The sequence below is a fragment of the Cydia strobilella genome, chromosome 20 (genome assembly GCF_947568885.1).
Source record: "Cydia strobilella chromosome 20, ilCydStro3.1, whole genome shotgun sequence".
NCBI lineage: Eukaryota > Metazoa > Arthropoda > Insecta > Lepidoptera > Tortricidae > Cydia > Cydia strobilella.
In genome coordinates this window covers 9,427,673-9,455,137 of record NC_086060.1, presented here as the reverse complement: position 1 = coordinate 9,455,137, position 27,465 = coordinate 9,427,673, and the positions used below count along the sequence as shown (strand labels likewise).

The 27,465-nt window shown below is 38.6% G+C and overlaps 1 protein-coding gene across 1 annotated transcript in view; it reads left to right on the top strand.

Moving 5' to 3' along the window:
• Positions 1 to 25,717, top strand: part of LOC134750528 (neuropeptide F receptor) — a 95,824-nt gene extending 70,107 nt beyond the window's left edge. Inside the window, exons 2-4 of the mRNA XM_063685724.1 lie at positions 2,806 to 3,015; positions 4,658 to 4,891; positions 24,770 to 25,717. Of these exons, the coding sequence (XP_063541794.1) occupies positions 2,806 to 3,015; positions 4,658 to 4,891; positions 24,770 to 25,447 (1,122 nt within the window). The 3' untranslated portion in view covers positions 25,448 to 25,717. The remainder of the gene's footprint in view (positions 1 to 2,805; positions 3,016 to 4,657; positions 4,892 to 24,769) is intronic.
• Positions 25,718 to 27,465: the final 1,748 nt, after the last annotated feature.

Here is a 27,465-nt window from a genome sequence, read left to right as displayed (position 1 = left end):
GCCCCGGCGAACGTGACCCCATCACATCTGGCGCCCGACGAAAAAACTCACGTAGGAGTCCATAAGGTATCCTGGAAGGAACCATTGCTCGAGAGAGGACAGAATAAATAAATAAATAAATATTTAACATATACCGCCCCGTGTACTCATATATTCCATACAGCCGCTACACGTAGCATCACCGCACCGAGGCAACTGGGACTGTCGCATCCCGCCCACCCGTAGAGTACACCTAGCCCGCACAGAGGTACACCAGGACCCCCGACACGCTCCATCCAAGTAATAAGGTTAAAAAAAAAAAAAAATACCGTATACCGCTGCTTACCGGTAGGTATTAGAAATGCCTACAAGTTGGATATACCGACTGAAAAAACCCGAATTAATACAAGAAGCCACGGCACGTGGCGTACCGACTGAAGACTTAACCGTAGAGGAGATACGCAAGGGCTTGGTGGAGATCCTGAAAGAGGAAGAAGCCGATAAAATGGCGGAAAACAATGCAAAGGTGATCACAAAATTAATAAAAGAATGGAACCTCTCGTTTAAAACTACAGACAACGCTGTCGAGTTCATCGAAAGATTGGAAGAGCTCATCGACGCCAGCAAGGTCGGAAAAGAGGACATACTGCCCGCACTACCACGCATCCTGCAGGGCAGAGCGCTCCTGTGGTACAGAAATTACGTAGACTCATGGACCGATTGGAATCAATTCCTGCAAACATTTAAGCTGTACTACTACCCGGCCAATTATGAAGAGGATCTCATAGCCAAAATTGTCACTAGAAAACAAGGAGACCAGGAGAGGTTTACCGACTACGTCACAGACATTCTGACGCTGATGCGTAGGTACGGAAGTCTCGACGAAGCAGCGAAGTTACACCGCATCCACGAGAATATGTTACATAGCTACAAGCTATACATCAAAAGGCAAGACTATAAGACCTTACCAGAACTATTGAAATTAGGAACCGAGTATGAAAATATAAGGACACCCACGTACGGTGCAACGACGTCGCCAGGAGCGTGGCGAGACGCCAGCGACAACAACAAATGGAGGGAGGACAAACAAGCAAGTAGCGAACAAACGACCCAAGGTAGGGACGACCGACGCAGCGACAACCAGAAACCGAAACCCGAACCGAGAGAGAGTACGAGCCACACAGTGCATCCGAAGTATGACCCCAAGACCAGCTGCTGGTCCCGTGGGAAACCGGGACATAACGCAGACGCCTGCAGAGGCAGGCGCCAAGTATTTTGTAGCCAGTGTGGAAAACTGGGAGTGCTAAGCAGGACATGCTGCAAGAAAGCAACCTGGATAGGGCAGGAAAAGCTAGGAGCAGCTGACAGCCCACAGGCGAGCGACAACCGCATATACACCGATTTGCACATAATGGGAAGAAAATACCGAGGCGTAATAGACACAGGATCCACCAACTCGTACATCAACCAGCAAGTATATAATGAATGTAAGAACATCGCGTACCAAAATAAGCTAAAAACAAGAGAAGTAATACTAGCGAATGGGACCAGGACACAAACCCACAACAACTTGTTGGTCGACATAGAAGTCAAAGAGGTAAAAATCAGACACTGGCTGAGGGTGCTGCCGTCAGCGATGGACATTATAATAGGAATGGACGTCCTGAAACGACTTGGAATGTCAATAAAATGGCCAGGAGAGAGCCAAGACGAAGAAGACCCCGATGACAAGAATACCCAGAGAAAAAAACGGAAAAACGGAGAGGACAAGCAAAAAGTAGACACTCCAGAAGAAAACCAGAATAGCATAACCGCCGAATCCAGTCAACAGCAGTCAACCACACCGTTCACAAAGGTACATCACAGAATAGAACTAAAGCACACAGGACCCGTAAAACAGAGATACAATCCGCGAAATCCGAAACAGCAAGAAATAACCGGCAAACACGTGAGTGACATACTTCAACAGGGCGTGATCGAGAGGTCACACAGCCCACATAGTTTCCCCGTGGTACCAGTGGAAAAACCGTCAGGTCAGTACCGAATCCGTGTAGATTACCGTGAAAATAACCAGATATCCGAAGAAGATGCGTACCCGCTATCACAGGCACATTTCGGTAAGATTGCCCAGATATCCGAAAAAGGTAAATACACAACAAACCGAGTCCCGCACCGCCGAGCAAAAGCGAACCTTACACAACACACACAGAGTCCAGCGATAAAATACAACCGGAAGAAGAAAATTAGAAAAACAGAAACCACGCAGCGCGGACACGAACCGACTTCAGAAATGGAACATGGGACCCTTAAACGTCAATTTAATACATATAAAGTCTATGAAAAATGGCAACGGAAAAGAAATAAAATCTTGGACCTGTTTTACCATATAAGGATCGAACCAGCTCTGGATTTTGAGTATTACCACTATTTCTTATATATTTATCCTAAACATCGTGAGAAAACGCATACATCCGCGAAGAAATTCAAAGGTATATATGTGAAGTCCCCAAACCGCATTGGGCTAGCGTGGGGACTATATAGCCCAATCCCTCTCGCGCATAAGAGGAGGCCTGTGCTCGGCAGTGGGACGTATATAGGCAGAAATATTTATATTTATTTATCCTCGGCCTAAGCTCCCTCCATTCTAGTTTCGAAGAAATTGTAGTGTCGAATTAAACTCAGCCATCGAAATAAATATTTTTGCACGTCCAGTTGCCGCTTATCAAAAATGTATTTGCTAACCTTCGGTTGAATTAAGCATTGATCGATTACTTTTTAAATGGGTTCTATTTTAAAGTAAATATTTACATTTCTTTTTTGTTTCAGCGGCTGGATGCCAACATGAGTCTGACGTTTAACACGTCCGCAAAATGGCTCATCGACATGGCGAACCGGACCGTTATCAACCCAAACACCCTGATAGAAAAATTCTCCCAGAACCGAACGGTTGACGAACCTACTAGAACCCTTCTTCTGACCTTTTATGGAATCCTAGTAGTTATTGGGGCTGCTGGGAATTCGCTGGTCGTTATTTCTGTAAGTATTAATATTAAAATATGTTTAAGTTACATTATTAACTCAATTTAGCAAAATGGCTCATCAACATGGCAAACAGCTGGACAGTCATCAAACAGAACACCCTCATAGAAAAATTATCACAGAACCGAACGGTTGACGCACCTACCCGAACACTACTTCTAAACTTCCATGGTATCCTGGTAGTGACTGGGGCTGCTAAGAATTCACTGGTAGAATTAAAATATAAATACAATAACAGATAAGAAGAAAATGGCTGGACATGGCTAAACGGACCGTCAACGAATATACAGGGTGGCTCGCACTTTACCATTCTCATTTAACGCTACGTATGAACATTAAAATTAACGCTGATGTGACCGTTATCAACCTACGTATACAAACGTTTACAATTCCATTAGTATAAATAAAATAATTTCAGTAAAAATGCTTTTAAAAACCTACAGTTTACTTCCACGTTGGTTTTAATGACGTATTAAATTTAATGGGTTCACGCAATACGCCTGTTTTGTCCATTTACTCACTTTAATAGAAGGTAGGTAATGGTTTACCAAAGGTTTACTAACTCTTCTTCTTCTTCTTCGTCTTTGCCTTTTTCCCATTATTTGGGGTCGGCTCTCCTCGTTCTCATGCGCCAGGACCGTCTGTCCTGGGTTGTCTGTGGATTTAATTGGTCTCGTTCTAAATCCTTTGACACAGTGGACCACCAGTAGCAGGCCGGCGCCCTGGTTCGCTAACCAAAGGTTTACTAACTGTAAAATACCTTCATTGGAAGTAGAGAGGTACCAAAGAGCGTCCGCTAGCTGGTGCGGGTGCAGAGAGTGAAATTGTAGGTAAAATCCGCCACACGCGTCTGCGTCAGTGCGGCTGGGCTGGGGCGCTCATACTATTTTTCAAGCCGCTCGCCCGCTCAGTGCACACGCGCTACGCGCTAGGACGCCCTAAATGTTTTAAGGACTTAAAAGCTAAAGCGTGTGCTATACGGTCGCTGACAAGCCTTCAGACCGTCTGACCTTGGTTTAACCTTGGTAATGTTTGTATGAAATTTTGTTGGAAACAACTGTCTACACGGTCCGTCCAGACCAAGGCCACGCGGTCCGAGAGGCTTGTCGGCGACCGTCTAGCAAGGGCTTAAGGCAAACAGAATCTGCAGTATGGGGTTTTCAAAATAGGAGTGTACAGCTCTTTAAAAGGTCGGCAAAGCGGATGTAACACCTCTGGAGTTGCAGGCGTCCATAGGCTACGGTGACTGCTTACCATCAGGCGGGCCGTATGCTTGTTTGCCACTAATGTATAATAATAAAAAAAACAGTGTTACCGAGGGTATGTTATATTACGTTGTTCGAAGACGCCCTACAGAAAAAAAATTACTTCCATCAAATTTAGGTTGTTGAGTGTTAGCGGTTCAGTAGCTGGTAGTTGCTTTTAGTAGTGTTCGTGACTACAAGTAGCCACGATGGATTGCCATGTTGACTAAGGAATGGTTATAACGTGTCAATGAGACTAATTATTCATTAGCTACAGTTTCACGTCAGTTCACTGAGTAAAACTGTTGACGGTATTTTAGGTCATGATAAATAATAAACCTTTATAAGCTTTTTACTAGTAAAATGCAGATCTTAATATGTCGTTTCTTTTCCAGGTAGTCCGCAAGCCCCAAATGCGAACAGCCCGCAACATGTTCATAGTCAACCTCGCCGTGTCGGACGCGCTCGTCTGCTGCTTCGGCACCCCCCTGACCCTCATGGAGCTGCTAACTAAGCACTGGCCGTTGCCGGACTGGTCGTGTCTCTGCAAGGCCACGGGCGCCATCCAGGCTATTTCGATCTTCGTCTCCACTATCACTATCACGGCCATCGCGCTGGACCGATACCAGGTAATTATGTTAAGCCGCATTCACATTTGTCTGTCGTGTTGTGTCGTGTTGTGTTGTTGTGTTGCATCAGGCATCAGACAAATGTGAACGCGACCGTATTAAATGTATGAAACCGATACCCGTCACAACACAACACGACACAACATGACAGACAAAATATGTGAATGCGACTTATTTCAATGAGACACACAAACCTAGCCGATGTTTTGAAATAACATGAAAGACATAAACATTATAATAAAATAATGGTTAACTAATTCACAGTATCAAAATCGTATTAAACTGAACGTGGACAGATAGTTACAATTAATAAGAAAAATGCCGATGTAGCATGTAGTAGTGGCATGTAGCATGTCAATTTTGACACTGACATATCCTATCCATATCGTATCTTTAGTAAATTTTGGACGTATCTTAAGGACTTCCGTTTCGAACGCCGTCTTGATAGTAGCCTCGTGATTAATTCCTTTGTTTTTGATTAATTGGTAGTGTGCAGTGAATGGAGAATTAATCCCAAAGCGTGTTTAACCACCATTTTGGAGTCAACGGCCGGTAGTCCACGTGTTTCTCGTAAAATCCAGCTATCGGTTTTACGAGAGCTCATATACAACTACGGAACAACGGCGTGCTCTAAGAGCATTTAGAATAGAATAGAATAGAATAGAATATTTTTTATTCGTAAACACACAGACAATAGACATACATTTAAAGAACATAGTGAAAATAAAGTGTCACAAAATGGCCCCATCTCAGCATGCTGCTGGCGACTTCCAGCGCTGATCTTCCGATGAGACCATCAGGTGAGAATCACGGAAGGTAACAGACAAAAAAAAGCAACATAAAATATGGCGAAAAATAAAATTACACATCGTTTACACAAACTAATACAAAAAGAGATACAATATGACGACATAAGAACATAACATAAGTACATAACATTAAGTAGACTTACACGGATCAACCGACCGAACGTGTACCGGTCCGGTTTTGGTATTTCTACCTCTAACCGTGTCTGGCTAGAGCCCCAGAAGCCCATAATTTTATTGTTTACCTTACACTGGCTGAAGAAAACCAAGAAATATTAATTCGATCCCACGTGGATCCCACTTTGACGTTGGCGAAATCATCGACAGTATCGATGGAGCCATACTACTTAAAGATTGATTGATTGACGTATCTTAAAGGTGGAATACATATTTCGAACTGTGGGTAACATGGTGTAGCATGTCCACTTGTCACTATTCGAGCCGCTTGATATTCTGACAAGTTCTCCCAGATCGGCTGCACCTGCTGCAGCATCCAACCCCGAAAGGTGACAATTGAAGCTGCAGAAGCTGCTGTTGAAGCTGTTAACTGGAGTTAGTTGCTAAATGTCGAAAGAACTCAAAAATCCTCAAATATCATACGTTAAAGAGCCTTGCTTTTATCTGACATTGATATATTGACCGGCCGTGTCCATATATGTTTCCACTACCATTAGGGCAATTGGTTTTCAACAATATTAGGTGGCTGCTTATTTTGAGTGCGGATTCGACTATACAATCTTTTTAGTTCTGACGCTTAGACATTTACTTTTTAAATACACACCTTTAATTTTAATACCCAATTCTTAGTTCGTTTGTTGTTTAGTTATAAAGTATTTTCTTTAGTAATTAACATAGTTTTTAAGATTTTTACACTAACACCGTTATGGATCAATGATCTGAATTAAACGATTTTTATTAGGGTTCCGTACCCAAAGGGTAAAAACGGGACCCTATTACTAAGACTTCGCTGTCTGTCTATCTGTCTGTCTGTGTCTGTCCGTCTGTCACCAGGCTGTATCTCATGAACCGTGATAGCTAGACAGTTGAAATTTTCACAGATGATATATTTCTGTTGCCGCTATAACAACAAATACTAAAAACACAATAAAATAATTATTTAAGTGGGGCTCCCATACAACAAACGTGTTTTATTTGCCGTTTTTTACGTAATGGGACGGAACCCTTCGTGCGCGAGTCCAACTCGCACTTGACCGGTTTTTTTATTTTATTTATTTACTTACACCTGTAAATAATTTTACAGGCATTAAATAATGCCTGTTTTATTAAACAGACAAATAAGTAGGTACTATATTATAAAAAAACTAGTCCGATAACCCGAAACTAAGAGATAAGTAGTAGTCCGAAACTAATTTCGATATCAAACACAGTACCTACAATCAGGAGGGATGAAAGACCTCCATTCTGACTTGAACTATGGTAAGTACATTAATAAAAGGGTCTGTCGCGAATTTATTTTGTTACCTTTATTTACCAACGTTTCGACACAGGTTTCACTGGTCGTGATCGCGGCATGAAATTTAATGTGAGTGTAATGTGTTCAAAGCGCGAAGGTTTTAAATGTTATAGGTACTTATTAACGGTCTCACTCTATTTGAACAAAATAACTTCAGAAATTAATGTCTTTCATCCTTTCCCATTGTTATCTGGGGTTAAAAACTAATCAACACTATTGCTAGATGCATTTCATGAATTTCCTTCCGAGAATACTCTTGAAAACTTGTTTAAAACAGAAAAACGTTACAGAAAATCACAAAGACTGTCCATTTACACAATGGTCTGCAGTAAAACGGGATTGAATGGAACCGTCGGGTGCCGTTCGGTTATACAATGTGTGGAACAGATGATTTAAATTTAAATCTAACTGCTTCCAACTACTTTCATTGTATAATTATGTTCGGTATGGACACTATGAACAGAAATAGCTATCGCTACGCTGCCACGAAGTGCTGGAATAATCTTCCGCCACCAATCCGACAGAGCAGTACTATTGGTTCCTTTAAATCAAGACTCAAAGCGTACCTAATGGACCAACAAAGTTTTGCTGCCTGAAGCTAAATATTTAAAAATTCCGGATCCCGTCATCGTCATTATTACCTATTCTGTTCTTTAGTTACTCACCAGTTGTTATGTATATATATATATAAATTCGATGTATATATTTATATTAGTCACTCAATATTATTATGTCACGTCGTCCACAACGTGTCCCGTCCCGCACTATGCTGTCCCGCACACTCCGCTGGCTCCACAGAAAACCAACGCCGTTGACCACGCTAGTCGTGCCAGCTGCACAGCATTGCTGAGTGGAGACCATTTCGGCTTCACATCTCTATTTATACTGTTTTGTTTATCTTTGTCTTGTATTTGCTATATATGTGTTGTATTGATGTGTTGTCTGAATAAATAATTTCTATTCTATTCTATTCTATTCTGTTCTGTTCTGTTCTGTTCTGTTCTGTTCTGTTCTGCTGTTCTGTTCTGTTCTGTTCTGTTCTGTTCTGTTCTGTTCTATTCTATTCTATTCTATTCTATTATATTCTAAATACTACCTATAGTTAGTATAGAATAGAAGTTATTTTATTTTATTCGTAAGTAGAAAGGAGATCCTTGGGAGAGGCCTTTGTCCAGCAGTGGACGTCTTTCGGCTGAGATGATGATGATGATGAAGTAGAAATACAGAAGAGAAAATTATATAAAACAGAATAACATAGGAAGGAAAAAGTACGTACGTGTGAACAGTCACACTGTGCTACTTACTTTACCATTATTAGCTCTTAAATATCAATCCGGTCTATGATTATTGATTAGTCTTAGGGTTTGTCTGTCAATTTATTAGCGCCAATCACTGCTACACCCTTGTATAACCTAGATACAGGGTGTTATTAAATTGTAATACGGGACTTAATCGCGTATTTAAGTTTTAAGATCTCATCCACATGGAATCCAGTCATTAGTAAATGTAAGCGGAAACAGTCGATAAATCAAATATCGTTAGTGACAACACTCGACAGAGTACGCACATTCCTAGTGCGCAAAACGTTCAAGCTGATAAACAAGACCAAGTGAGGGTAGTTCGAAAAACTCGGCTAGATGTTGATGTCAACTTTAGCCAGTCTTCTCCGAGACCACGGGGACAACGCCGTCCTCGAAACGTCAGAAGTAAATCCTAAAAATTAAATACGCGATTAGGTCCCGTTTTACAATTTAATAATGTGTAGATCCAGGATGTTATTCCCGCATTGAAATGACTAGAGTTCTAGTTAACACACGGTCTAAATGTAGTTGGATGTTTACTCGTAAATTGTGATGTAGTTACGGCGCAGGAGTGGATCCGTGCTCGATTTTATTGCGCTGACGTCATTCTTCGCTAACTAAGTAAAGATCCATATTTCTAATGAGGTATCGTTCGCTAGAAATTTATTATTCTATATATACAGTTTTACATTCATGCCAGTTTCTCGCTGTTATTCCTCTCGTTGGTACTTTTATTCTGAATACGTTATCTTTCTTTCATACACCATCATTTTAAATACTGTGGGTGGGACTCGCACCTATCACTATCTACGCTATTTATTGTTTATTCTTATGAGACAGGGTAAATAAATTTACATTTTTTTTATTATATTTCAAAAATTACAAGTTTTGTTATATTTTACAAAAATATGGATAAATATTTTTTTTGCATTAATTCCTTACAATAGTTAATTAGTAATTTAGTCAAACCCGTTTGTTATCGCTTTCGCGATAACGAACAACAAAATATACATTTGTATTCCATTTCTTCTACTTCTTTACAATATTTCACAAATTTTTCTCTTACATTTTTATTTTGTATCAACTCTTTCAGGTTACTCTCTTCTAGTTTGATATCTATCCATCTCTAAATTAATACGTTCTCTGCCAAAAGACGGGACAGTCGGTGATTATGTGCAGTATGCTTTCTGAAACACACAAGCTGATGACTAGAGATGCTCTAGAGACTGCTAGAAGGCATTGAGTCCGCCTTTTGTTTTGCGCAATCAATTTAAAAATAAATACGGAGATAAGTCACAAAGAGAACACTGGCCAAAACATCTGTTTTCAGTTTACAATGTGATTTAATAAGTTTTATGAAAGGGACTGGGTTATAAAAACCTGTAGATTAGATTAGGTCTAAGCGAAGCAATAAACAAAGGACGACATTGAATATTGTACCGCAAAATTAAGAATCCCTGAGCGCCCTGAGCTATAGTGTGATGAAGATTCTAGTTTATAAAATTGTGCACTCTCTGTATTCGTAGTAAGTATTTCTGTGATTAGTGATTACAGATATTTTACGAAGCAGCTAAATTCTTGGGCAGTTTGGTATCAGCTAACAATTTTATTAGGCAATTGTGTTCAAGTTTGTTCTTTGATAAATTACTTTTCTTTGTCATTCGCTGTTTGAAAGGGCCAAGGCGTCGCTGCGCGTACAAAAGTTGCTATGTGATTTTTAACGATTTGAACCTTATTTCTATACGCATATGCTCCAAAAACAGCGTAGCGCTTATTTCAATATTTAAGGATTTATCAAATGTAGGTAAGTATGTGACGCCTATACAATGAATGCCCTTCCTATAATCGCTAACTGGAATAAATCACATAACTACATTAGCTTATTTGAACAGCAATTACAGAAGTGTGCTCGCTATGTGATGCTTGACACATAGCGATATTTTCTACAAGTTTATTTAAAAATGATTAGATGCGCTTGCTCCCGATATGTAGTTTCTCGCACATAGCGATATTTTTATACTAGTTTCAGTCGATGTTATGTTTCTTAGACTGTGCGTTTTACTATACATAGCGGGATTTTCTTATAACAATCGAGTCTACCGTATATAAAACTATTATCTACCCTCAAGTTGTATACAGGTACCTACTAAACATGATTATTTCATGTGAAGCGCTAGTGGCCTAGCTGTAAGAGCGTGCGACTTTCAATCCGGAGGTCGCGGGTTCAAACCCACGCTCGTACCAATGAGTTTTTCGGAACTTATGTACGAAATATCATTTGATACTTACCAGTCGCTTTACGGTGAAGGAAAACATAGTGAGAAAACCGGACTAATCCCAATAAGGCCTAGTTTCCCCTCTGGGTTGGAAGGTCAGATAGTCGCTTTCGTAAAAACTAGGGATTAGTTGTCAAGCAGACCCCAGGGTCCCATGAACCGTGGCAAAATGCCTGAATAACGCGAGGAAGAAGAGTTGATCTTGATATTTTTTGCCTATATTTTCAAAAGCCCGACTTTTAATTGATTGCAGGTTTATTTCGGAAATTATTTAAAACTCAACTTTGAAATTCCTTAATAATCTTTTTTTTTGTTGACAAAGGCCCTCCGGCTTGGGGAGCCATTTGGTGGATATGTGGGACTCCCTCCTGCAACCATCCTCTCCTAGTAAGAGGAGAAAAGGAGATATACCCACTAAAAGCCACTCCGGCGCTCACCCTTCTGGCCGTTTTCAAGGAGGTGCGGGATGCCTGAGATTCTACTCCTTCCGGCGGCCCTGGCTTATCTTACTCCGGAGTACCCACACCGCTGGAAAGGAGAGTCATTGACGCTTGACCCACTGCCAATCGTGTAGCGCCGTGTAGTGCGGGCCCCCACAGCCCGCTGGCCCTGCTAGGGTTTAGGCGGACAGCAAATTGTGCCCATCTTCTTCACCGCCGTCTGCGCCGGTTCAGGTGCGCGTCGTCAGCTCCTACTCTCACGCTCCCTTTCCGCGTTTTGAAATGACGGTTTCGCAGAAAAAGGCAACTGCGTTCCATTTCCTTTCGCTGCCCAACATAGTCATTAATACGTTGCGCAGCGAAACGTTCCCTAATCCAAGAGCCGCCGTCGTGGTGCGACACTCTACGGCCCAACATTTGCATTCTTGACTGCAGTGTACCTCTATGGTATGAGATCCATAGCGAAAGCCCTCCAGGTCGTCCTTCTTAGCTTTGCTGCATCCGTTCGTGCCCTTGTTGACGCGTCCTCGGCAGTTCTTCGGGTGCAGGGAATTCATTTAGGGCCCTGCACCTGACCCTCTCCCTGTGCGCATCGGCGAGTATCAGAGCCTCTAACTATCACTAATTTTTTGACAACTTTAACCATGAAAACAACCTAACTTCACTGTGATTACTTACTTAATATAGGAATGCAGGAGAAAACCAATGACAGTCCATTATAAGACTGTCATCTGATATTTGACTGTTGAATAAGTATATAAGGGAAGTTCGAAAGTAGCACCGGTAACGGAGAAGATGAGGAGTAGTAGGTTAGCGCCGTGGTATGGGCATGTAATGAGGAAAGATGAATGTCACATAGGCAAAACAATGTTAGGGATGAATGCTGATAGACGGAGAGCGGATGGTAGACCCAAAAAAACGATGGATGGATTGTGTGAAAGAGGATATGAGAAAGAAAGGAGTGTGCTGAGGTGATTAAAGATAGAGGAGAATGGAAGGGAAAAACATGTTGTGCCGACCCCACACAACGTGGGATAAGGGCAGGAAGAAGAGAGTCCTTAAAGAGATGAGACTTTTTACATTTCGAGATTTTAAAGGCAACATTTTGATTACAAAACTAGAAAAAATAGATTTTTATCGTTTTTCTCCTTGCTTCGTATATATGTATATTATTTGATTACTTATTGGACTGGAAAATAATTATCAAACCAATTTAAATGAGTTTACCTAGGTAAACATATTTAGTTCAAAGATATTGACTGAAACAAATTGATCAAATGGGTTTAAAGTAATAGTTATAATAAAAAACGCATTTAACTGATTTGCAAGACCGAAGTGATCCCATAAGTGTTCCGTTTGTCAAAACAAAGTTTTGCATGGAACACTAAAACGTACGTAGATTATTAATTCACGATTAAAATTCAATTATATTGAGTTAAACAGCATTTTTTCCTGTTTTATTGAACGCTCACATCATATTATTAAATAGCCATGTGACGACGATAAAGAACAAAAAAAATTTAGGTCCTTAACAATTAAATCTAACAATTTTTTTTTAAAACCATGTAATGGTAAGACACATAGAGGTTATTTATGGGTCATAAATTATGACCCAAACAAAACTCGCTATGTGACATATTTATTTAAAAGATTTTTTTTTCATATTATTAAAACTAAAATATTTTTTCATGTTATACCTTAATGTATGTTAAAGTGCAAATACTTTTGTCACAAAAATATTGATTCATTTATGTCCAATAATAATCGAAATAAACAGTTTTTTGTGTCTCCTGTACTGTAAAGTAGGTTAAAAACACATGGCGACTTTTGTACGCGCAGCGACGATGGGCAACTTTGTATGGAGACTGGTCCAAAAAACCAACAGAGTTGAGTTATCTCATTAGATAGGTATTTCTATGTACTTCATTTCGTTCTATGAGCACCAAGCGGAATACCATTGCAGATCTGAAATATTGGTATTTTAGTCAAAATGTCGTCACCCTTATTACCTACCTAGGCGAAAAAGTCCAAGTAAATTAATTGTTGCCTGCAGATGTCCGCGCACCGCCGCGCCGGGCGAGCGCGGCGAATGGTTTGCCGCGCTCGCCCGGCGGTGGACTCTAGTCTCTATTGCCAAGGTAATAAGGGTGACGACATTTTGCCTAAAATACCAATATCTCAGTTCTGCAATATAATTCCGCTTGGTGCCCATATAATGAAATATAGTAGATAAAAAGTCCTATTAAATGAGATAAGTCTCAACTCTGTTGGTTATTGGACTATTTTGACGTAAAGTCCTTTGGAGATTATTGTCTTTTCTTGTAGAGCTGTAAAGTGTAAATCGACCAGATGAAATGAAAGTGGAATTCTGGTCAAGAAATTTCTCTAATCAGAAAGTATATTATTATAATGGATGGCATTATTCACATGATAAAATAAGCGACCGACACTTCAGATTTTTGCAGAAAGCATCACGTGATCACCAACCGACTATTTGTGTGTTGGAAGCCTCGGCCCGGACCCGGACGGTTCTAGCGTGTCGCTCTTAATGCTCAATCTATAGTTAAGGCATTCTGTGATTGTAATGGGTCTATCATAACAGATTTACGTATGTCTGTAACGACGTGTTGTTAAACAAATGCTAATATCAGAAACTTCTAACGAAAGGTGAATCTAAACACTGCCTAAATATAACTCGAGATCAATAGTTCTGCTATTCAAACCGATACGTTCTGAAGCATAATAGATTAATGTTATACAAAAAAAACGGACAAGTGCAAGTCGGACTCGCCCACCGAGGGTTTCGTACAAATTTAACTTATCTCCTTTTTTTTCCTGTACTTGCAGTGTGAGAAAAAACTACTTGTGTACTTGAAGTGTGTGTGGAGTGTGTGTTCCGGAGAGGTATGGAAGAAAAAGACATGCTGCGCCGACCCCAAGTGAATGGGACAAGGGCAAGCGAATTATCACTTGCAGTGTAAGACGACATTACTTGCCCAATTTCATAGTTCTAGGTCCCTTGAAAGATGAAGTACCCTTTAAATGTTGATTCCCTCGAGTGTCGAATATTTATACATTTTTTGCGGCATAAACGGCCGTATCTTTTTATCACGTTAAGTTTGATTTTTTCACAGCTTCAAGGGATCCTAAGCCTGAGTACATGGTTTAACAGACAAACGGACAAAGTGATCCTATATGTTCCGTTTTTTTCCTTTTGAAGTACGGAACCCTAAAAACAGCCATTTCGCTTTTTAACCAGGTTTTATGACTTCTGTCAACGTCTTATACTACCTCCGCTGTCTTGCGCGGGTGCACGGAGCAGTTGAGCGGGTAAACGCCAAATAGTATGAGCAACGCTAGCTGGCGTTGAAGCGTGCGGTGCGATGGATTTTACCCACGATGGCACCCTCCCGCGTGCACCCGATATTAATATTTTCTGACGGGCTCTTTTACTCTAGGGGTAGGTAATTAGAGCGGTAGGACTGTATAGGGGGAATCGGATGGTAGCCTGGGGAAAATCCAGGAACCTTCCGCATCACACAAGACGGTTTTGCTACGCTGGCACCCGATCAAGTCGGCGTAGGGCCTTAAAAGTGCCTTCGCCCTCTTGCGCGGATGAGCGGGTGAACGAAAATTAGTATAAAGGGGCCCACTTAAAACAAAAATTTGACAGTTCCGAACAACTGACAGGCCGATATCGTCCGGCGGACTGATAGTCAGTGGGCCCCTTAAGTGTATGGGCAACGCTAACTGGCGTGGACGCGTGCGACAGATTTGTAACCGCCTGCACTCGCGCAAAACAGAAGAGCGGAGGCACTAACAGGTTTAAAGAAACTATTTTAAAAAAATATTTAAGAATCTCGACCAATTTTTAATAATGTCCTCTCATGAAATTTAAAAAGTTTTGAAATTTAAAACCAATGCCGATGTCGAAGCAGTAAATGCGTTTGAATCCAATTTAATGAGATACAAATTATTACAACTTCATTGAATTTATTCCTACTACAAAATGAAAAATTTACATAGTGTTATGTTATTTGGTTCTTTTTTAGGTAAAGCGATCCTATCATACGAAAAATCAGAAGGAAATTGGAATAAGTTCAAATATGTCCAAATATTCGAAATTAAATGCTTAAAAAGAATAGGGCATCGTTACGAACGTTAAACACGTTTCAATATTGAGCTCTATGCTCTTACGTTTAAGGTTTATTTTAACCTGTCTCGTTTGTAAAATAATGATATTTAAAGGTAAGATTCCGAGGGTTCTGGCGAAATATGCAATTTTATTCGCCCAATTTGATTTGAATTGTGACTATGAATTATTGTAGTATGAATTATCTCAGATGATTTTTTCCGGCTCGGGCCCTAATTTGTTTAACAAAAGGTATTGTTTTCTTTATGCAGTGGTTACACTGCTTACTGCTAATAGTACCGACATAAGTAACGGGAACAAGCCCGTTTAAAAAGCAAATTTACCGTACTATTTATTTGGTTCAAATTCATGAAACAGCCCATTCGGAGATAACACGTTTTCTTATCTCCAAAGAAAATACCACCTTGATTATTCTCTGAATGAGCTGTCACATAATTTGAACCTTAATACTATCACGCATGACGCACGTGCGTCTTTGGCACGTGCTGAAGCCCGCTCTTAAAATAAACAAAGGCTTTTGTTTAACAGATTAGGGCCCGAGCCTGAAAAAATCATCTGAGATAATTCATACTACATATGTATTCAAAGCTTTTCTTTATTTTGATGTTTAGTGATATCTGGTAACTAGGTATTTTGCCATTTTACCGACCCTTCGGTTTCGGTTTAAAGAAATTTATTGTCTAAGAAATTACAGAAATTTCACTTATAAGACAACTTATAAATAACTAACTTAAAGTAATTATTTACAAATAACGCAATAAGCAAGCACTTATGATAATGTTTAACAATAAGCAATTGCATTTTCATGTGAACTAAAATTAAATACAAGAATAAAACTAAGAATCGACCCTAATGGTCTTAACGTAAGGTTTAGATTTAATTGGTTAGTAATAGGAATATATATGAGGGTATATTTTTTGTTCGACTCATGACTGCCATGACTGCCCTTAGGGGACATTACAAGATTACAAGCTGTTCATTATCAATTATTATCTATTAGTCCAGTCCCTTTAGAATTTTACAAGTTCATACTAATATAAACTTAAGTTCATACATAAACACGTTACGGTCGCAAAACTGTTCTTCTGACGTACCTAATGTACGGAAAATAATCTGTTTCAAGTAAACAACAAGTGAATACGACTCTTAAATTTAAGCTCGGCCTAGCCTATAAATTGTACACAAAACCACGCACTTAAGTAAAATTCTTAATGTAGTCAATTTATCGAATTATCCCATTTACGTCCGCTGCCACTTAGGTAAGAATTTTTTTCCGTCCATTCAGGTCATCTCTGAACTAATTAACCTAATTGCGTAAGCGCAATGAATTTAGCGCCTTACGACGTTTCGTTCGCGTGGTACAGATTGCGATTGTGACAATTTCACTGTTTGTTATGGCTTCTCTACAGTAATAATATCTCAATGTGTGAAAGAGGAAGCCATGTGTCATCACAGGCCTTTGCGTCTTGCTGTTTAGACAGCGGGTTTGGTGACTGGAGGCCGATGCGTGAGCGGCACGACCTCCCACATTTTTATTAATAGGATATTTGATGACTACTTTTACTATCATTTTGATGATCAGACGATTTTATAAAGTAATGTAACTAGACTAGCAGCATCAAAAGTAGCAAATATTCAAGCCTAAATTAGTTAATTTATAATTTATCACTGTCTTACAAACACATACGTCTCAATGACAGATTAAAAACGATTAATTTATTACTTTTATTAGCTAGTTGAGGCTTGTAGCGCATTTATGAATAAATGGCTAAGTCTGTTCAATACTTCAAACCTCATTAAAGCCAAATCATAATTAATAATGTAAATATGTTTAATATAAACTTTAAAATAGAGCCTAAAATTATCAAAACAATTTAATTAAAAGTTAACAATTTAGCTATAAATACACTAGTGGCTTTGTGAGCTGTAGGTATCTCTATTGTTTCCCATAAAGTTTTAAGTCATAATGTATTGTTTGTCCGCATTTTCGTTAAGGGGCCCACTGACTATCAGTCCGCCGGACGATATCGGCCTGTCAGTTAGAACAAAAATTTGACAGTTCCGAACAAATGACAGGCCGATATCGTCCGGCGGACTGATAGTCCACTGACTATGCCCCTTTAGTCATAATTTGTTTTTTCTCAGAAACGCGTAACTTTTCAGGATTGCCATAAAACAAACTTAACCTAACGTCTCTATAGGATAACCTTGCGAAAATCCTGAAAAGTTAACGGTTTCAGAATTATGACTATCGATAATCTGACAATCATTACATCATGACTCAATAATTATGTCAAACAAAGGGATCCCGAGCTTTTTTCACTTTAAATTTGTTAAGCTTAGTAGTAAACACTATTGCAACATAAAATAAACTTAGAATAAATTTAAAAGTGGAAATAATACTGCTTTGGGTGAGACGAACTCACGGCCTCTGGGTGGACTATTGCAACATGTTATACCAAACTTGACACACTGCCAATAGGGGATATTACTGCAATGTTCTGCCACCAGAGTGCAGGACTAGCCTTTTGTAAACCATAGAGTAACTTATACATACTGTACATTTAACAGGTTTTTGACAAGTTTTCAGAAATAATAAAATATGACATTGATGCATCAAGGCGGTTTGCTTACAGAGGACCTACCGGGAAACACGAATCCGAAAATTCGCTATCTGCCTCTTTATCGCTCGAATATGCAAGAGTGACAGAGATGTTAGATAAAGAAATTTTCTTGTTTCACGCAGGCGCGGATCCAGCCCCCAAAAAAGGTTGTGGTCACAGCCACACGAAAATCGGCAAGTAAGAGTCAGAGTACGAACTCGCTCATGAACAATCATGACTCTTGAACGATCATCCCGATCTCAATAGACCGTATAAGTGTGACGTCACATGTGTTGTGTATTAGGGGTACCCCCCTAATGATTCCCCTACCAATGTTTCGCAGATTATCGATTCACAGACAACATTTTGCCAAACATCTAACTTTTAGACGACATTTGCTAGTTTTACCGTTCAATTCGCTTCTGTGTTAATTAGAAGAACAATTATTGTAAGATTTTATGCATTTTTTTATTAAAGATTTCGTTAAGTAGTCGACAAGTTCAAATCCAATGGTGAAAAATAAATATACTGCTCCTAAAAATACTGTCTAGATATGTAGGCCTATTCGCAAAGCACATAAAAAATTAGAAGAGTTATATAATATACTAGCTTTTGCCCGCGACTTCGTCTGCGTGGAGTTAGTGATTTTTTTATCAAATCTGCATTTTATCGATTCCCATAAAAACTACCCTATATATGTCCTTCCCCAGGACTCAAAATAATTATCTCTATACCAAATTTCAACTACATCGGTTCAGCGGTTTAAGCGTGAAGAGCACAGACAGACAGACTTTCGAATTTATAATATTACTAGTTTTTGCCCGCGACTTCGTCTACGTGGAATCAGTAACAGCAGCTAGAGTAAGTTTAGCGCCTGGAGAAAGTCTTGTAGCAATCATTCAATTCGAGCATAATATGCACACAAATTATCAGACAACTAATTAATTATCTCAATTCCACCATGATTCCACCCCGATTTTCACCCTCTTAAAGGATAATTTTCGGGATAAAAACTATCGTATGTCCTTCTCCGGAACTCTAAACTATCTCTATGCAAAATTTCAACTAAATCGGTTCAGCTGTTTATGTGTGAAGAGGTGTGAGGTGTGTTGCACCACAGACAGACAGACTTTCGCATTTATCATATTAAGTATGGATGGTAAGTATTTTGTTTTTTGCCAATATATCATAAACTATTAATATTTAATAAATGAAAAACATTCCTAAAGGTACTTATTAAATTCGTATAGATTAGCTTAAAATAATTTATAATGTAATTTAATATCATGAAATAAATCAATCTGAATCTAAATCTATTTAAAAATTTAAAAAAAGTTAAAAAAACTATGGTGTATTTTAAACATGTTAAAGAATGTAACTGTTGTTGGGCAATTATTAATTAACACATTTTTCTCGAAATTTCGGCTTTGTTGTAAATTAATAAAATGTTAAAATAATTTGCGTAAAAATATTTTTTATACATAGTTTTAGTTTACGAAAAAGACGTAAGTTCAAGATTTTTTTAAAATTAATAATTGCCTAACTTATAAAAAAAATATCTTTAAGATAAATTTCTAACAGTAGTACATGCTTTGACGTGTTTAATATACATCACATTTTTTCAGTTTTAAATGAATTTTGAATACCTTATAATTAATAGAGTTAGAGTAGCGAAAAATGGAATCTTGAGCGTTGCGAGGGTTACAAAAAGGGTTTCACCACACCAGCCCGTAGAAAATATTTACTTTAAGATATCAAACAAAATCAAATCCAAAATCCAAATATTTATCATTCTAACTAAATCATCATTTAAAAGTCAATTCTACCAGCTAACATAAAGAAACAACTCAAAATTTGCATCTTATTAATTAATTTAATTTAAAAATTGTAATAGATGTCATATATTAAAGAAAAAGTGACGAAGCCCTCCAGTGTCCGGCCTTCACCACTGACACCACCACCACCATATGACATCTATTACAATTTTTAATTTATATATAGTAGTGTGACTACTTAAAAAAACACATCAAAATATTTAATAAAATAATTTGATTTGTTCCCAAACTTGTTAATTTAATTTAACTTTTTCATCACTTTTTGAACAATCAGCCTTTACCAGCTGGTGTGGTGAAAATTTTACAGTTAAATTAGTAATTTAGCAATTGCATTACTTACATCATTGATTCATTGAGTCATAGATAGCACTTTTTATACATAGATAAATATAAAACTGAACGCTACGCTAACTACGCTAAAAAAACTCCTACAGGCTGTAAATTAAAAGCTGGCATTATTTTAGGAAATTGTACTAATATTTATGAATGTTTAAGATTTATAAGACCCATAACTCCCACAAGCTAAAAATAATTGCCCCTGTTAGTAAATAATCTTTATTCTTGCAAATAATTATGACTCTGTGGCCAGCTGATATTAACATGCAAGAATTTCTAATGAATACCACATGATCACTCTACTTACTGGTAAATGATGATATCATGATAAAACGATCATTCTATGAAAAGTAAATCCGCGTATCAATATTATGCCAACTTCTCTGCGTACTGAAATTTCTGCGAAAGCGTGTGCGAAAAATCGGCGTAATTTTACTCGGGGACTCAATTAAGGTTGTGGGCATGCCCATCGTGCCCACAACGGTGGATCCGCGCCTGGTTTCACGATAGACCCTCAAATTGTGGTAGTGGCGCCTTGGCGTCCCCTACGCAGAGTTTTGCGTAATATTCCCTATTAAGTAGCACCAGTCCAGTGGTCTATCTCGTATAAAACAATTGGCTTGCTAATCTTTAGATATATTATAAACATTGAATGCAGCGATAGGCCTCAAGGGCACCAGTAACTGAGGGGTCACATAGATCACTTACCTGTAGATGAAGTATATTGACTCTGTGTACGATTGTGTCTCTGCCTGCCAGCACACAGCTACAGTATACAGCTAAAGTCAGTCAGACAACTGTCAAATAATTAAATATAGTGCTGCTGCTCTTGCTGAATTCATTATTTAGCTGATTTTTATTCTGATATGTATATGTTTCTGCACCTACCTATGAAAGATAAAAATGTCTGATTACCGATTACTAAGAGTTAAGAGTCTTATATTATAGTATATATTTTATTATATAATGTGCTATAAAACATTAATCAGAATAGGGAGCTAAGTATGAATCCTGCAAGGGCACTACTGCTAAAAATTCTAGCGCTGTCACCGCTTTTATTTCTCACATCGTGCATTTTTTACATATCAAAATTACAAAAATAAAGTAAAGGAACTAGGGAATAAACAAGCAATTTGCTTAGTTTGGGGCTAGGTTGAGCTGTGTAATAAAAAAAAATTTATTAAATATTTTGATTTGTGTTAACTATAGGTACTTGTCCACTTTTTCTTTAGTGTATGATATCTATTTCAGTTTATAAAGTAGAAGTTTTAATACTCATTTCACATACCTACGCATCTCAAATGAGTATTCAAATGAATAGTCGTAAAAGTGGACGCCGACTTTTACGACTGCGCTGAAATTAAAAACAGAAGTATTTATTGATTTAAGTTGAGTTATAAAGGGGTAAAAATATAGTTCTAGTTTACAGTTATTCGGGATGCAACTAAGTAAAGTTAAATGGAGAAAACTGAGGATCGAGTTGTCATACAGTTTTAAATTTAAAAAGGAATAACGGAAATCCAGATTAAAACTGTGTTGCATCGTGCCATATGGGACTCTTAACCTTTTTTTAGTACCGTTCGCATTTGGGTAGATGTTTTCTTATGAAGACGACAAAGCGCCAATGGTGTGTCCCAGAAGTTGGAGACCAAATGAGGTGTATATCCCAGAAACGATCAAACATGTAAAAATACTGTATAGTGTACTTAATGCTATTTAAATTGTTCAACTTATTTTATTTTATTTTATTATTAAGTACTACTTCTTTTGGCGCTTTAACTTTTAAACTGTATCTTGATATGGGTGTACGAATGTACTTTTTGCCTGAAGTAAAACTTTATTTATTTTATTTTATTTTAGACCGTCGATAACGACCTAGGGAGACAGCGGAGATTGTAAACAGCTCGCCGAAATAAGTTTTCAATATATTACCGGAGTATTTGTTAAAAAGAAGCAGCGGCAGCCCCTAAAAACGATAACTCGCCGATTCACACGGCTACCGTTGCGATGGCAAAAAATGTAAGAGTTTTCCTTCGAATTAATACTCCATTTTCCACATTTAAAGGATTTTGATCCCTGCGACTTAGCATGTGTCCAAATTTCATAAAGTGGCGAATACTACAAAAAAAATCCATTGACGCCAATAACGGCTATTTTGAGGGCCTTTACAGGAAATTATATGAAAACGGAAAAATGGCCCCGAAAAGTCTTGGTTTAGTTGTATCGAGCTAGAAGGAGCATAATAGAAAAATAGATTAGTCAGAATCAAATATCTTTATTTTTTCGTCTTCATTTCGGAAACTTATCGACCCGCCCTCGTACGTATCAAAATTTCTGTGAGTGTAATACTTAAAAGCCTTTGGGTCCACAGTGTCTACTGTCAGAAACCGTCCACTGTGTCAAGGCGTTTACTATGTCAGACAAAACTTCCACTGTATCAGCATGTCTATACTGTGTCAGAATGTCCACTCGACCAAAATGTCCACTTTACCAAATAGTCCATTCTATCAAATTACATGTTATTCATGTTTTAAATCTATGTATGTTGGTTTCTATTGCGCAATCTAAAGAGGATCGTCTACTGCATACACATATTGATTTTGTATGGACTCCATTTATCGGTATATCATCGAGAGTCTGGCGTAATGAACAAATACCGACACACTACAGATAAAACCACTTAATATGATAGCGTGCCGCCTATAAAACATTACATGGTTAATATTCGTCGGTGTCATGGAATACTACTTAATTGGTTAGGATAAAAAAGTTTTACGGTTTAAGCATGGACCGGCCCGCTATCCCTTATCGGGGTTTTATAAGGGTATTGCATAAGGCTTAACTCACCATACCCTTTGCCAGACGAAACCCTTTGTTTTGCTTTTAAAAACCCTTATATAAAGCTACCACATTTGAGTAATCGGTAGCCCAAATACCCTTACAAAACCCTTATCACCCGCTCACCAACACCTTGCATATTGCTTATAAGGGTTAGCCTTATAAAGGGCTTCCCTTTTAGCATATAAGCGTGCTAATTTAAGTCGTCTACCTTGTTCATAAAGCACACATTACTTCGAATCCGAGCGATCGTCGGCGGCGACGGCGGCGTTCTTTGACTAGGCACGTATTTTCTTTCCTTTTCATATACTACCGTAGATATATACTAATCCTGTCTCTTTCACGCAAAGGGAAACCTTTATAAAAAGCGCTTAAAGATAAGGGTAACCCTTATTAAGAGCTAGCCTTATTTTTGGTTAGCTTTTCGGTAAGGGTTAGTCAAAGGTAAGGGTATGAATGGGCTTGCAGTTCAAAAGGGAAAGTCTTTCAATGTGTTAGCCGTGTTTAAGTGTCGCCCATTGAAAGGGTTTTATCGCGGAAAGGGTTGTCCGGTCCCTGGGTTTAAGGCTAACTCTCGTTTAAGGCCAGAGCACATTGACTGCATGAGTGTAGAAGTGAACATGCGTTAAAATGTTGGAGGATCATAAGGATCTGTATATTAAAACGCATACATGTGCGCAGCAGTGCGTGCACATGCACGTGCCCATCTACGCACACATTTCTAATATGCACAGGCATTTAATTATTTAGCAATTTATACAACACAATTGCAAATATAAATTTTATAAGACATTATCATTATTATTTATTGTTCAGAACACATACAGTGATACATAAAGAATATAGATATCAGTTACAAAAATATATAAAAACAGACCTAGAGGTTCATAAATGTAAACATAAACATCATAAGATACAAAAGCGTTTTTGCGAAGAGGAAATAAGTAAAACATTAAGTATAAATTATTTTATCAACAACAGTTTGGATCTCGTTTGTTTTTTTAAAGCAGCACGATTGAAAATGAAATGAAAATGAAAAAAATGTTTATTTGTTAACAATAGAGGGTACAGTTGTAAAGGTTGGAGTCTTCTAGTAAGTATAAAATACCTGTGACAGAAGACCCCGCTCTTCCACAACATCACGTGTAGAACTTAATTAACAAATATAGAGCAAGATTGTTGACTAAAAAGAAAAAATAAAAAGAGTGCATGGATGGATCGATGTCACAGAAATACTCATTACAGTTTTTCGATACTCGTTTGAAAAAAGCATGTCTAGAAGAATTAGTGCGTGCGAAACTCACATAAAACAAATTACGAGGACGTAAGGAGCAATGCGGTACATTAAACATAATATGTGGTATTTTCTATAAAGAGGGACCTTATTGTCGATGGCACTTTCGCCATTATTAACGATGCTCCGATATAAATACAATGCCGCTCGACGCTGTGCGGCGTAAGCGCCATCGACAATAAGGTCCCTTTTCATAGAAAATGCCTCATATTTCTTGATATCAAGATATTGTAAAAACTCAGATGTAAAATATCTCTAAATATCTAATTACACAAAAATTTGTCATTTGTTTGTTAAACTGTGCTGTAAAATTTTAATAAATAAGTAAAATAACACAAGGGTTTTCTGCATGGCTACCACCAGCTTGACACTGACATATTTGCTAATTGTACATGCATAAGAAACTCATGGTGCTCGTAAAACATACACGATAGTAATAAAACATGTCTCTATCCTCGGTCGCTGTCCCATTACAAAAAGTTTTTGCTGTTTATAATCTTAACATGCTCCCTTTGTTCACAGCTGATCGTGTACCCTACAAGACAAGGCCTCCAGACCATGGGCGTCCTCATCATCATGTTCTGCATCTGGCTCATCGCCTTCTTCCTTGCATCGCCCCTCTACATGTTTAGAAACCTCAAGACCCACAACATCGGTCTCATTGGCATGGACTCCTTAAGCTTCTGCATCGAGGATTGGCCTATCGCCAACGGACGGGCCATGTACTCTCTCTTTAGCCTCATATTCCAGTATCTCCTCCCAGTTCTAGTCGTAGTTATGGCGCATATTCAAATTCATAGAAGACTTAGAGGAAGAAGACGAACGACTAGAAAAACTCCAACTATCTTGATAGCTATTGCTGTAACTTACGTTATAAGCTGGCTGCCGTTAAATGTTTTCAACTTGGCAGCGGATTTCTCGAAAGAGCCTATCTTGGGAGAGGATCAAATGATAATCACATACGCTATCTGTCATATTATTGGTATGTCGAGTGCCGTGTCTAATCCACTGCTATATGGATGGCTGAATGATAATTTTAGAAAGGAGTTTGAGGAGATTCTTTGCTGTTGTCGGAAGAAAGGGCAGAAGAAGGATCAAAGAGGGAAGAGGAAGATAGATACCGAGTTGACGGCGTTAGCTCAACTTGAGCAAACTGTAACGACCAATACGAAATCTTCGCACTGCTCTCAAATTTTCTGACTAAAAAGCTGCTGCAAATAGCATGAGCATAGCAGCATTGAAATGCAAAGCATATAAAATGCTTGTCAATTCGAACACTTCTAGCTAAGGTGTACAGTTCCTTTCTATGTTATGTTGTGTTAAGTGAATTGTAATCTATGTGAATAATTGTATAGTTTGTACATATGTAAATGTTATTGTTTGTACTTTACGTTTTTCTGAGCCCAAAACGTAGATTACTTACAATGTCGTGTTAATATTTTATAATAAAATTAAATATTATTATGACGATGTTATGCTTTTTTTTCCTCCTCCTTCTTCTGTTTTCTTTAGCAGTTTTTTTATTCATTTAAACTTCATTGCACAAAATATCTACAACAATGTTTAAATGACGACCTTAATCCCAACAAACATACTCTACCAGTCAACCTTAAGGCCAAACAGAGACAATATTTCTAAACATGTAGTTTCTAAAAATGCATTTTCGATTCCTTTTCTTAGTTTGCAAATGCCGTTCGTCACAGAAACAATGGACGGTAATAAACTTTACCTGAGCTAACCTTTTTTTTTCAACACCCACATTTTTAAGTGCCATACTACTGATATCACCTGACCGTCTGCAAGACGTTTAAACGATTTTTGCCCTTAAGGTGGTTCACCGGGAATGTCCGCGATTGTACCTATGTCCAGCTAGAGGTGCAGAATAGATAAGAACTTCACACTTATCAGTTTCCTCTAAGGTGTATCAAGATATCCATAGGGATATGCAGATATATTTCTGGAATATCAGAGGTAAGTAATTAAACGCGGTAACGCAGCGAGTGTAATGGGTACCATTTTGCACCGGGTGTTGCGCGAGGGGAGGTCTCTTTGAGTAGTTTTATGATTTGAGTACATTTTTAGATTTATTTAGGGTTTTAGATTTAATTTAGTTTTATTCTTAGGTTTATTAAGTTCATAGGTGCAAGTTCCGGACAAGAAAACCTGGGCGGTGGGGTGTACCTTTGTTCGTTGCCGGCCGACCGCAGAGTACCCCAGGACACAGAGGCCTCCGTCCACAAGACAACAGCTCTAACCACGGCACTTCCCTCATCGGTCCCCATCAACCCGGAACGGCAGCGGCGCGACCAGCTAGCGCGGCAGGGGAGTACCGTACCTACCACGGAACCAGATAGGCTTAAATTTAAATTTTAACGGACTTCACCACGACCCTCGCTCGGCACGTTCCTTTTTTTGTAAATAAATATTTTATTTGAAAGCGTCTGGGTGTTTTCATTGACCACCCAGCCTTACCCGCTTCAGTCAGTTGTTTGTAATGGTAGTTATACCTATTTAATTTATACAATATTAAATGATTAGTAAATAATAGAATCAACAAATGGTGAACCTATAAATGTTTTCATTTACTTTACATTTGAAGCCGATGGTCCCGGGATCAAATCCTGGTAAGGGTATTTATTCGTGTGATAAGCGCGGATATTTGTTTCTGAGTCATGAGTGTTTTCTATGTATTGAAGTATATATAAATATGTATATATTCAATCAAAACAACAACATCACAACAACAACAGGGACAACCCAGAACAGAGCTCTCTGACGCAAACGTACAAGGAGACCCGACCCCAGATGAGCTGGGAAGAGGGTTGGCCAAAGAAGAAGAAGAAAAAAATGTATATATTATATATATCATTGTCTAAGTACCCACAACATAAGCCTTATTGAGTTTACTGTGGCACTTACAGGCATTTAGGGTAAACTCGCCTTATTTGGTGACACGCCTAATTCGGTGATACAAGTTTTGAAGCATGACACCAAAGCTAGTAAATTAGGGCCTTTTAAATGGGCCTCACGGCAAAGCCGCCGAAGCCGTGAAGCCAGGGCCGGATCGAGGGTAGAGCGAGTGGAGCGGCCGCTCTAGGCGCCGGATGGCAATGAGGCGCCAAAATGGCGAATGAGAAAAAAATAATAAGTTTTAAAAGACGCGACTGTGCCGCGGGCCCAAAATACGGTTAGTTTTGCTTTTGGGTAAAAAGCTTCAA